The 13,399-nt window shown below is 40.7% G+C and overlaps 1 protein-coding gene across 5 annotated transcripts; it reads left to right on the forward strand.

The window, feature by feature from the left end:
- Positions 1–290: 290 nt before the first annotated feature.
- LOC129237112 (ras GTPase-activating protein 1) lies at positions 291–13,088 on the forward strand. Of its 5 annotated transcripts, none has more exons than XM_054871545.1 (11): positions 291–631; positions 2,994–3,071; positions 3,561–3,752; positions 7,663–7,776; positions 8,767–8,839; positions 8,934–9,343; positions 9,398–9,609; positions 9,683–10,317; positions 10,382–11,288; positions 11,357–11,507; positions 11,578–13,088. In XM_054871545.1, exons 2-11 carry the CDS (start codon positions 3,044–3,046, stop codon positions 11,724–11,726), a joined length of 2,871 nt encoding a protein of 956 aa, XP_054727520.1. In that variant the 5' UTR covers positions 291–631; positions 2,994–3,043; the 3' UTR covers positions 11,727–13,088. The 5 variants fall into 5 exon arrangements, with proteins under 5 accessions (XP_054727520.1, XP_054727523.1, XP_054727524.1 ...); XM_054871546.1 differs by lacking the exon at positions 291–631 and adding an exon at positions 1,268–1,364; XM_054871548.1 differs by lacking the exon at positions 2,994–3,071.
- The last annotated feature ends 311 nt before the right edge of the window (positions 13,089–13,399 follow it).

Genomic DNA, 13,399 nt, shown 5'->3' on the forward strand with positions numbered 1-13,399 from the left:
TGTCGGTTGTTGACTTAGCTAGCAAGTAAATGCAGAGAACTTAAATGAATTCTCGGTAATGCAAGAATAGGAGATTTTGCGATTTTTCTTCAAAACTATTAACATCTTTTAATTGGAAAAGAATATATATTAAAAATGATTTAGTCAACTCAATTGACTTTGCTTGCTTCTGCTTAAAATTTATTTAAGGGCTAATTTCCACTCCTTAAGTTTCTTTAGTTTTGCTGTAAATGCAACAATGCGCTCTTATCGATTTCACAATACGTCATTCCACTGCCGTTCGTAGAAGAAGCAGAAACAAGCTCACAAAGTGGGATTGCGGAAAGAAAATTTTTCTACTCCAAAAATTTTCAATTTATTAGAGAAAAATTATCAATAAATAGTCGTTTTTACAATAACTCGAATGCAACTCTAAACAGTTAATAAAAGGATGTTAATAAAAATTTGAAAACTTGATTTGATTGCTAACTCGGCGTGAAAAAATAGCGGTGTTTCTAATACGGCATTGGTTTATTGTTGATTGGATTTTGGAAAATAGTGCTGCAGAAGGAGGCGCGGCTGCAACAGTGGGCCTAGAGTGGCAGAGCAGTAGCGGTGATTGGGTCGCAAAGGAACGCTATGCAGGACTGATGTGAGTGCATATGCATACACATAAATGAATGTGTTTGTGCGTCTGGGTTTGTATGGAAGGAAAATTGTAATAGTGCCCACCGTCGAGTGGGTGGGGTGCGTGCATATGTGTGTGCCCACGGGTGATGCAGTGAAAATTGAAAGTGCTCAATTGGGTCCGAGCAGCACAGCGCAGCGCAATAGTGGCAAGACGACGCAGCTGCCCAGCTTTATACGGACCGGGCAGTGTATATTAAGACGCATTCCATTTCACGCTCGCCTCATAGACAGTATAGTAACACTGCGTCGCAGAGTTATCTGCTATATTCGTCATAATTTGAAGTCAACGCTGCCTGCGGCATTGTTAGCGCCGTCGCAGTCGTCGGCTTTGTCACTACGTTGTTAAATATCGTCGCCACATCGTTGTTTTCCGCTGCTTGCTAATATAGTCTAGTGGTGGTCGTTCAAAGTAGTAGACATCATAAGCGCGTTGTGCTGCATTCACTCAGAAAGAGTTGGAGTATTAAACAAATAAACGAACGAGGAGCAAGTAAACTTGTAGAAAAAAGTGCAGAACGAATAGACAGCAACGTCGGCGTCGTTGTTCCCGTCCATGGCGATAATTTTTTATTGCTTGAATTAAATTTCATTTATCGCTGAAGTGCAGTTTTTGTAATTGTAAAAATTCATTTGAAAAGTAAATGTGACTTTAGTGAGTACTTTCGTCGGGCGCGATAATTGATGTTTGTGCGGTGGTAAGTTCCTATGCGCTTTGCCCGTGTAATTTATGGCGAGTTAGAGGTACAAAATTTGGAAAATAATTTTTTTCTCAATATATATTTATATGTGTGTGCGACACGCTGAGTCAGAGACTTAACACACTTAAGAAGTGATGATTAAACGCAGTGATTTTTTGCTATTTCTTGCATATAGTACCGTCCTGATCGGTGCAATATCCTGTAATTCTCTCGTATTAAATGCGGCCGGCTGCGTCTGCCACCGCCCACATGCCTAATTGAGTTTATGTTTTGCCCGTGTTAGACCGTCTAGACGTAAAACTTCAGCTACGTTCCCCTAAAGAAATCTAGTTATAATGTGTGTGTGTGTGTTTGCATCCATACTTCACACTGTCGAATTAACGAGCGTTCATTCATCCATTTCATCCCTACTCCTGAGACATACCACAAATGTCTGTCTTTGAACGTCAGGTCGTCGCAGAGCAACTCCGCGCTGGCCAATGCTCTTAGCAGCGACGTCACGAAAACGATGAGAAGGTATGTGCACGGTGATTTTATGGTAAACAAAGGAAAGAAAATACGTATAGTAAGGAAGTACGTCAGAAAGCTCAGTGTAAAACTAAATTATTTTAGTTTTAACATGTAAAATATTTTTCCGAAGAAAACGGATAAAATATAAGAACAACAAAAATTGTTTTATTTTATTTTAAATAGTTTTCTTCCGATTAGAATAACTAATCAGGGAGCCAAAAAGCGTGGGGAATTACTTTTTTTAATTGGCGGCCTGGACGTTTCCAGTGTCTCGTTACAATCCATAAAACGATTTGCCTTAAACGGAAATGGTTTATTTCCGAAAAGATGGGTACATAAATACCAATCCAAAACCAATCAAATATTAAATAAAAATAAATAAAGATAAATTTATGCATTTGAGGTGCTGAATTCCAAGTTCGCCCTAATAAAACTTGATTATATTTTAAAACAGTTCAAAAGTGATCACGTTCAAGACTTTATTCTACCTAATCTATTTCGTTCTCTTCGAAGTAATCCCGCTCCAATTAAATACATTTGCAACGATTTTACCAATTTGGTTTTCGGGATGGATTTTAGCTACATAAAAAAATTGTTGTTGTTGTAACAGTACAAGGTATTCCACAAAAAAAATGGGTGGATTTCTGCTGCAGGGGAACATTCGTCTATAAACAAACAAAATAAGTAGATTTTAATTGTATTTCCTGAAAACATTATGAAAAACACTGTACTACGCCGCCGCCGACGCCAAAGTTGAAGCGGAGCGCAATGCAGGCACTAATGTTGCTGTTCCAGCTGCGCGTCGCTCACTAGCACTGTCTGGTGCCTCACCTTCTTTTCCGCTTTTTCATTTCCTTTTTCCTGTGGTGCTGTCTACCGTTCGTTGTCTGCTGTTTGTTACTGCTGTTACTTTTGTGTTGCATTTTATAATTCCGATTGAATATGAAATTCTTGAGTTGTCTTGAGCTTTTTCGACATTTTAGACGTTTTAATTGTTGTGTATGAGCTTTTGTGGAGTGTATCTATGTACATACATACATTTCTTGTCTATAATTTGCATTGTTTTTTTCATTTCACTTAGCCATAGATGCAAATTTTTGCTCCTATTTTTTCCAGTTTTTACGTGTCGAATTGGTCGCTATTCATCACCATTGACTGACTTGTTTATGCTCGGTCGCAAAGGCAAAGACAAAGGCAGGTCATTGAATACATGCATATATGCATACATACAATTCGTTTCCTAAAACTAAAGTCATCGTTAATTCACATTTAATCACAATTTACTAATAACGAGAGTTCCAAATAAGCTGCATAAATTCGTGCTTACATTTTGTATTTGTGTGCTGTCGTCATTGTGAAATGTCAATATTCGCATAATTCTGTGTATGCCAATCACTTAACAATTTTACAGCATAAGCTTGTGACCTCATCTATTACTTAGTGATCAGCAACAACACGTGCCAAAGCGTTTAAAAAAATCACAATTACAGTTATACATATTCACTACGTGTTAGCTGCTCAGCGCGTATTTGTGTGCTCTAGTAACTGGCACTTTTCATAATTAATTACTTAAAATATTATTGTAAACAAAACCAACATACATACATACATACATACATACATAGTATACCATCAACACAACAAATATTTACTAAATCTGCTTTGGCTTGCAAACTATGGCAGATTTAATGCGTTTGGGGAATGTGGATGTTGTCATACAAAAAGATAAACTTGGTTCACCAACTGCCAGTTTGGATGACGGTAATTTAGCTGCATTCGGTTTAAGCGCACTGATGGCTACTGGCGGTATTGATTTGGGTGATTTGGCCCAGGAATTAGATCAGGATGAGTTCGACGGCCCAAATATGTTGAATGGTGAGTTGAAAAAATAATTAACTTAAATTAACTTTAATATCTAATTTACTAATTTAAAGATTTCTATTTTATTGAACGCATGGGACGTTAATGAAATAATATTCTAATCTTTTTCGTTTTTCTTCCTTTGAATAAAAGCCTTTGGAGATATAAAAGTAATCGCGTAGATATTTGCCATAAGAGTCAATAAGGATCAATATGAAATACTCGTACAAGTGAAGTGTGAAATATAAAAAAATATTGTACAACCTTGCGACCCCAAACAAGAATAATCTTTGTGTAAACTCACCTATAAAGGGACACGAGTTTATTTGAGCTTATGCCTTAATCAATTAAGATGCGCCAAGAAATTCAAGTTCTCAACTGATTGTAAAATTTTTAAGTTTAATAAAAATAAGTCCACTTGTGAACTATAACTTCCAGTTAAACTAAGTCCAAACGCTCAATTTTGCAGTCCTAAACTCAGTTAAAAAAAAAAAAAAATCGGCCAAAATCGCGTAAGCGGTTATCGCGCCAATTAAGAAGAGAGAAGAAACTCAGTTTAAAAATTGACCACAGTTAAATTAGCACTTAAAAACTGGCTCTAAAATAAAATAAGTTTTTTAATATGGGTAAAAATTATTATCAGTGATTAATCTAAAGGGTAATTACTTTGCTCAGCACATTTTAATAGCATACAAAATTCTAAAGAAATTTTTGTAAAATGCCTTAACCAGATATAAAACCTAAATTGCTCCGATTCATCTGGCAGCGGATTATCACTATGATTTGAGCGTATGGTTACCACCAAACATTCTCTTGGAGTTTCTAAGATAAATGGGTAAAGACGAAGTTTGTGTAGATAAGAGGACAAACTGATCTTTAAGCCACGCTAGCTCCCCCCTGATTACCAGGGACAGCTACAATGTGCACAGAAAGGGCCGCGAGCGAGACAACGGTGGTGGCCTAGCGTTCATAGTACACCATTCAGTGCAGTATCGTCTTATCGATGAAGGCATCGACCGCAGGGACAGCACCTTAGAATGTCAAGGTATAGCTGTCCGGTCAGGCGATGCCGAGCTCGAAATATTTAATATTTACATACCCCCTGTCACCTGCTGCCCGGCAGGATATCTCCCTGATATTGGTGCGCTCATCAGGGGAGAAAACCTATTGGTAGTAGGTGACTTTAACGCGCATCACGATCTTTGGCATTCAAGCCTGCCAAATGATCGTAGGGGACAGCTGTTGGCAGTGCAGATAGACGATTCGACGTTCAGCACTGTAAATGACGACGCCCCCACTAGGGTAGTGGGCAATTGCAGCAGCTCGCCTGACAACAATTGCTAGCGCTGGTCTGATAAATAGCATAACCTGGCGACCTATGCTATCGCTTGCATCATACCACTTACCCATTATCATCTCGATCGAGAAACCTGCCGACTTTGTTTCCGTGGATCACCGGCCATACATCAACTTTAACAAAGCTGATTGGACCAGATTCGCGGAATTTACTGAGGACATCTTCGCAGCAAGCTCTGATCCACCGTAAGGTCCCTGTCGAACCCGACGAAGCACAACGACAAGGTGGATATCACCTTCAACGGTCGTACTTCGTCGGATCCGAAGAGATGCGCGAGCTATTTTAGCCGGCAATTTATACTGCATCCTCCGGTCGACAGATCCAAACGTTGTGCCACCAGACGGCTGCACAAACTGCCATACAACAGTGCACCGCTTACTTTCACCAGCGACGAGGTTCAGGGGGCCATCAAACACATGAAACCATCAAAAGCCATTGGCCCTGACGGACTAAACATGCTGATGCTGAAAAAGCTGGGTCCATTGGGAGTAGAATTCCTCACTAAGGTCTTCAACCTGTCTATGGCCACTCTCATCATTCCTGATAAGTGGAAATTAGGGAGAGTGGTCCCACTACTGAAGCCAGGGAAACCCGCCAACCAAGGGGAGTCTTATCGTCCGATAACTCTCCTTTCCCCAGTAGTGAAGACGCTTGAAGCTCTTCTACTCCCACTCCTCACAGAACACCTGACTCCAGCCCCACACCAGCATGGTTTCTATAGAGTGCACAGCACCACCACGGCACTCACCGTCATAAACACCCAGGTAAACCGTGGATTAAACCAAAACCGCCCCTGTGAGAGGACTGTCCTAGTAGCGTTGGACCTACAAAAGGCTTTCGATACAGTCACGCTACTAGATGACATTTTACAGTCGACACTCCCGCCAGAGCTGAAGAGGTGGACCGGGAACTACCTGAGTGGTCGTCACTCGTCGGTGATATTTCGAGACCAAACTTCAAAACAGAGAAAAATAAAGCAAGGAGTACCGCAGGGTGGTGTCCTTTCACCCTTGCTTTTTAATTTCTATATTTCGAAACTCCCCCAGCCACCAGAGGGAGTCTCACTGGTCTCATACGCCGACGACTGCACAATAATGGCGTCGGGCAATGACATTGATGGCCTATGTACCAAAGTAAACGACTACCTCGCCCGCCTTTCTCGCTTCTTCACTGCGAGAAACTTAAAACTTTCTCCCACTAAATCCACGGTGACCCTTTTTACCACCTGGACAAAGGAGGTCAAGCTGCAACTTCAGGTGCACGTCGATGATACCCCAATACCGACGGTAAATAACCTCAGAATTTTGGGAGTTACCTTTGACAGCTTGCTCTCCTTCTCAGCACACACAACCGCTATTGCAACGAGAGTACAGAATCGCAACAAGGTCCTCAAGTCGCTCGCCGGCAGCACTTGGGGCAAAGACAAAGAAATGTTGCTGTCGACTATCAAAGCAATAGGCCGACCGGTTCTCAACTATGCCGCGCCTGTCTGGTCGCCTGGAACCAGTGATACGCAGTGGACGAAGCTCTAGACCTGCCAAAATACTGCCATAAGGACCGCGACAGGATGTCTCCTGATGTCCCCAATTCAACACCTGCATGACGAGGCTCACATGCTCCCTGTTAAGGAGCATAACAAAATGCTCAGCAAGCAGTTTCTGCTAGGGTGTCACCGTAGGCCTCCCCCATGCAGACACCTGCTCGAGCCTGAGCCACCTCCCAGGCACATCAGGAGACACTTCCTCTACTACGTGGACGAGATCCAGGACAAAACAGACAGACCACTCCAGGATTAGACAGTGTACAGACAGGCCATTAACGACATTCATCGGGAGACCCTTACCACCTTCTTAAGCTCCCGACCTCCGAATGCCGTTATCGGAGTCCAAGCACCACCTATTGCAGACGAAGAGCTCCAGCTTCCCCGAGAGTCCCGCGTAACCTTGGCACAATTTCGTTCTTGATACTGTAGCAGGTTAAACTCCTACCTATCCAGAATCGACCCCGACATACTAAACATATGTCCAGCATGTGAAGGCACCCCGCACGACACTAACCACCTTTTCACATGCACCATCAAACCCACTCATCTAACAACTCTCTCCCTCTGGACCCAACCCGTCGAAACAGCTCGTTTCCTGGACCTACCGTTAGATGAGCTAGACGAAGACGACCGGTAATTACACTATACTGACAGGGCGAAGATACTGCTACAACAACAACAACATCTTTAAGCCACTTACCTAATCACCTCAATCTAAGTTTTTGTTCTTGTTGCAGCCTCACTAAGCCTTGCCTACATCGGTGCCTCAGTAAGTGTTGCTATTAAGGTCACCTAAGGGTAGCTCAGAGAAGTGGGGATGTTAGATTAGTTGGTTTGAGTGGGCATATGTATGAAAATAAATATGAATAGTTGGTCCCATAGAAAGCCTTGTTTTTTTTTTCAAACGCAACTCAGAAAAAGAAACGTATTAAAAACTAATCCCGTCTTTTATTTTTATTTAAAATCTTCCAATTTTGTTTTTTAGAATGATAAATATACTAATTACTTCTAATGCGCAATTCCAGGTGAACGTCCTGCTATAATTGCTCCACCGGAGAGTGAATGGTACCACGGACGTTTGGACCGTTATTCAGCGGAATCTCGTCTACGTGGGAGCAGCAAATTGGGCAGCTATTTAGGTAAGAGATGGAAAAAAATGTTGGATTAATAAGTAGTGAACCATCAAATATGTATTCTATGTATATATATTACGTTTGTATATACGCGGCCGGCGTAGCCGAATGATCTGCTGCGTGACTATCATTCGAAAATGCGTAGGCTCGAATCTCCGGGCAGGCAATGGGAAACCCCGGAGTGTATTTCTGCCATGAAAAAGCTCCTCATAAAAAAATATTAATTTGGTGTCGGCTTAAAACTGTAGGTCCCTCCGCTTGTGGAACAACATCAAGACGTACACCGCAAATAGGAGAAGTTCGGCCAAACGCTCAAAAAGTGTGGGAACGGTGTGACGATTACTGCTTCTAGAAAGAAAGAAGAAGAAAATATTAAACTTAATGCACATGAAATGTTGAAAATTTTATAAATTTTTAATTTAATATTTTTTTTTCTTACTGGATCAAAAAGGTAGAATGGGTAATACAGGGTTATTCAATAGGTGCGCTTCAACTTTTTTCCGATAGGGAGGGCGAACGACGCAATATTTTTTATTTTTCGCTTGTCATTTGTAAACTTCATTAGTATACATTTCATCATGGAACGCTACACACTTGAGCAACGATTGCAAATCGTGCACATTTTTTATGAAAATAATCGTTCTGTTGCTGCTACTTTAAGAGCATTACGGCCATTTTACGGTCCATTTAACAAGCCGTCCCGTTTTGGGGTTATGTGAAGTCATTGGTGTACAGTAACAAGCCGGCGACGAATTTCGAATTTCATACTTAAATGTATATGTTCAAACTCGATAATAAAAAAAAAATTAGTTAAAAAAGTCAAACCGTTTGTGTTTTATTCAAAAAAGTTCAAAAGTTGAAGCGCTCTTACTTAAAAACCCTATATAAGTTGGGAGATTTCTTCCAAATAATTTTTTTTTTAGTTTTCATAATAACAATACCGCAAACCACCATTTTTTTGTTTTAATTAATGCTTGTCTTATCTATTATTTTCAGTACGTGAAAGCGATCGGAAGCCTGGCTCATATGTATTAAGCTATTTGGGGCGCACTGGCATTAATCATTTTCGGTGAGTAGCGTGTATTTTAAATGCTCCAAAAAATAATATATACCATACATCTTCATTTTTAACTTTTTAATATTTATTTTCCTTTAATTCCCAGTATTACTGCTGTGTGCGGTGATTTTTACATTGGTGGTCGCCAATTCGTTTCATTGAGTGATCTCGTCGGCTATTACACATCATGTAGTGATTTGTTGAAACGTGAACGCCTGCTCATTCCAGTGCCACCACCCGAGCCGGTGAATGATAAGAAGCGTGTGGTGGCTCACTTGCCATACACCAAAATGGCCGACACCGATGAGTTGAGTTTCCAGAAGGGTGACATATTTTTTGTACATAATGATATGGGCGACGGTTGGTTGTGGGTAACTGCTCATCGTACCGGAGAGCAGGGCATGATTTTTCGTGAACTAGTCGAGGATTTGGATCCGGTAATCGATCCGAATACGGTGTTTCCATGGTTCCATCCGAATTGCACGAAGAATGAGGCTGTCGATATGTTGGTGAAGGGTGAGTGTGAAATTTTAAGTCTGTTTTCGTATAAATTTATTTTTGTGTAAACAGCTGGTCCAGGCAGCTTTCTGGTGCGCCCCAGTGATAACTCGCCTGGCGATTATTCGCTTTTCTTCCACATCAACAATCAAATTCAACGCTTTCGCATTGAGAAGAAAGGCGTGCGTTATCTGATGGGTGGACGAACATTCGAGTGTCTGGATGCAGTGATCAATCGCTATCGCAAAGAGCAAATCGTTGAGGGGCATTCGCTCAGTCATCCAGTAAGTGCATTGACTTCACTGCCATTTATATTCTAAGTTTTAAATATTTACTTACAAATTTACATTCTCTTAGGTGGTGAATGGCTCGCAGCCCGAATTCAATCAGCAGTTCGTTGTCGAGAAGGCTGCAGAAAAAATATACGCCACACTGCGTGAATGTCGTGATCAAATCGGCTTGAAGAAGATTAAAGGCATCAAGCATCATGGCCATTTGTTTAAGAAGTCTGATAAGACAGCTAAATGGAAGCAACTCTACTTTGCACTTATCAGCGAGGGCAGCGAAACGCATCTTTGCTTCTATGACAATCCCAAAAAGACTAAACCGAAAGGTCTTATTGATCTATCGTGCGCGTATCTCTATCAGTGCCATGAATCGCTATGGGAGCGGCCATATTGTTTTCAAATAGTCGAACGCGCACTGCCGTGCTTGGCCAACAACACTTATCTCTGCGCGACACAGGAGACCTACGTGGAGTGGATCAATGCGCTCAAAGCGCAATGCAGTTCGCAATTCAGTCGCGCGCAAATCAAGGTGCCGTGTCTGCGTGAGTTGCGCTGCTTGAATTTGCATGTGTTGGAGGCGCATAAGTTGCCATTTAAGCTGGTGCCACATCCGTACTGCAGCATATCGCTAAATCAAGTGAAGGTGGGCAAAACGCGCGTGAAAATTGCACCAGATCCAGTGTGGGAGGAGGAGTTCGTGTTAGAGTGAGTGACTTGCTTGACTGTGAATATTTTTTATTAATTAACCATTTAATTTTCCCGCCTACAGCGACGTGCCGCCCGATGTGGTTTCGCTAACAATTACGCTTGTATCGCGTGGCAAACGCGGCAAGGACTCTGAAGTTGCTGAACTGACCATCGATTTGGCTAGCTTGAAGAACGGCCAAGAGACGGAGGGGTGGCATCAGCTTACCGGCATGACACCAATGGGTGAGTGGGGTTCGTTGCGTTTGCGCATGCGTTATCTAGACGACTTGATTATGCCCTGCGAGGAGTACAGTCCGCTGCAGGAGTTGCTGCTGGAGCCCGAGCTGTGTGTGGTGAAAGCTTTGGCTGAACTTTGCCACAACGATCGGGTGCCCCTCGCCACTGCACTGCTACGCGTGTTCCGCCATGAAAAACGTGAGACGGAACTGATACGCATACTCTGCCAGGCGGAAATAGCACGCGAAAATGAGACCACCACACTTTTCCGCGGCGCTTCATTGGCTACCACACTAATGGATTTGCACATGCGCACCGAATGCACAGGTTTCTTGAATGCCGCTGTTTCGGAGACGGTGCAACGCATCCTCGATAGCAAGCAATCGGCCGAATTGAATCCCACCAAGATGGATGTGAACGATGATGCCTGCTCCAATGCAGAATTTCTGCTGCAGATACTCGACTTGGTGACGCATTCGATTTTTACCTCTCCCGAGGCGTGCCCACGCAGTGTGCGCTACATATGCAATTGCTTGCAGAAGGCAGTAGTGGCAAAGTGGCCTACTGAACGTTTGGTGCGCACGCGCGTCGTCTCTGGCTTCATCTTTTTGCGGCTACTATGTCCGGCGCTACTCAATCCGCGTCAATTTGGCTTGGTCAGTGAGACACCGCCAACAATGGCAACACGTTCGCTCATAATGGTGGCCAAATGTCTGCAAAATTTAGCCAATCTTATAGAGTTTGGTGGCAAGGTGGGTAACGGCGGGTTATGCAAATACCAATTACATATTAATTTGTTTTCTATGTGTTTTCGTTGCAGGAACAATACATGGAGGTGGTCAATCCGTTCATATTGAAAAATAAAGAACGCATGATTGTCTTTCTCGATCAATTATCATTGGTAACAGATCCAAATCCGCCACCTGGCATGTTTAGCGAACAAAATTCCAATCACATTGTGCAGGATACTGGTGAGCAACATAATTAAGCTGCATATAAACGAAATATGTATTTAACTGACATTTGCTGTCACCATTACAGGTCGCGAACTGGCCACTCTCCATCACATTTGTGTATCTTACTTGCCCGAATTGCAAGGCCTCTCGAATATACTATCCATTAAAAAACTGGTAACGGTCACTGACATGCTGACAAAACATAAGCTAAAATATCGCGAAAAGATTAGCTAAGAAGATAGTCACTAAGCTGAGAATCCCTGGAGCGTGCCAGCCAAACAGCCGCAACACAGTCAGTTTCCACAAGTCAGTCATGCAGTGAGTGTGGCGCTAAAGCAAACCAACAACAAGTAAAAAGCAACACCAAACAACAATTATTTATACAATAACAACAACGCTAATCGTATCTTATAAAGAAAAGCGCGGTCGAATGGGAGATCATAAACCTTACGTAGTATTTACCCAGAGAAAATGTTGCCGAAATCAGTAAGCGAACGCCAATTGTCGCACACGTAAAACCAATAAGCATTTGAAGAATTTAGTAGTTTTTTTCGCTGGTACATCCAATAATCAACTGTTTTCCATGTACGCAATAGAAGTGTTTGGGAAATTAGCACAAGTGAATAATTTGCTCTCATTTTCAGTCAAAGAAGGTAGTTAAGGCAGAGCTGCAGCTAAGTAATTTGCTTGCAAAATTAGTTGTTTACTTGTAAAGTTGTTTTTTCTGCTATGGCGGAGATTATCTTGGACTCAAAGAATGTTTAGCAATATTAACGTGATTTTTTCATTTTGTTTTCCGTTGGTTGTGCAGAATTGCATTTGTCAGAACTCGTATTTCTTATTTCCGTATCAAACATTGTATGTATAAATAATTAAGAAACAAAGCGATACTTCAAATATGCCACAAAGCTCGTTAATTATGATGAATATTTTTTATGAATTTCTCAGGCTTTACACAACGCAAACAGCCTTTAAAATTCTACCATTTAATATTGGCTTTCAAGTGCATGCCTGTATTTTGTTCAGCAGCAAGATTCGAACTATCGCTACCAGCCTGCTTTTTTCCATATGAAATATTCTGCACTTTTCTTAAATGTGCATTTAGCTTTGCGTTCTCTATTTTAGTTTAGGAATTGGTGAAAGCGTACAGAAATGAGACGCATATACTATTTTTTTTAGATTTGCATTTTTAAAAATATATATTTTGTTCTTAAAACTGTTTTTGGATTTAATGTTTTTTTAATTTTCTTTTAACTATTTTTTCCTAGTTTTATTTCTCGTTTTTCTTTTGTGCGCGCATTTTTTCAAACAAAAACTCGCTCTCTGCTTTATTGCTTTTGTGTTTAAAATAAATACCTATATACTCAAGCATATGAATGTTATATAAATATATTCTTATACATATTACACACATATAAATGCGTCTTCTTTTATAATTATATACAGATATAAATAAATAAATGATAGAAAGTGTAAACGGTAAAAGTGTGCGTAGCGAAGCGAGGAAAAATATAACTATTTAGCTTTAAACATTTTCAATTATAAAAAAAAAGATAAAAAGTGAAATAAAACCAATATAATAATAGAAAACTATAACTGAATAGTCATTTATTTGTATCCTAGTCGAACGTATATATATAATTACATGAATACTGATTTGTTTCCTTTAAAAGCAATTACCGTAATTATCATTTATGTGTGAAACTCAAATTTAAGTATGCAACAATAACAAAAAACATACATGTGTACTATATGTATGTATATTAATTAAAAAATAATAAGTAAACGCAATTATTAAAATCTCTAAACAAAAATACAACAGCTGATGAACAATAATAAAAGCGAAATATTGGAATTGCAATTTTCTTAGTGCATTACAAAGTGCGCATACAATAAAACGACATTGT

The sequence above is a fragment of the Anastrepha obliqua genome, chromosome 2 (assembly GCF_027943255.1).
Source record: "Anastrepha obliqua isolate idAnaObli1 chromosome 2, idAnaObli1_1.0, whole genome shotgun sequence".
Classification (NCBI taxonomy): Eukaryota; Metazoa; Arthropoda; class Insecta; order Diptera; family Tephritidae; genus Anastrepha; species Anastrepha obliqua.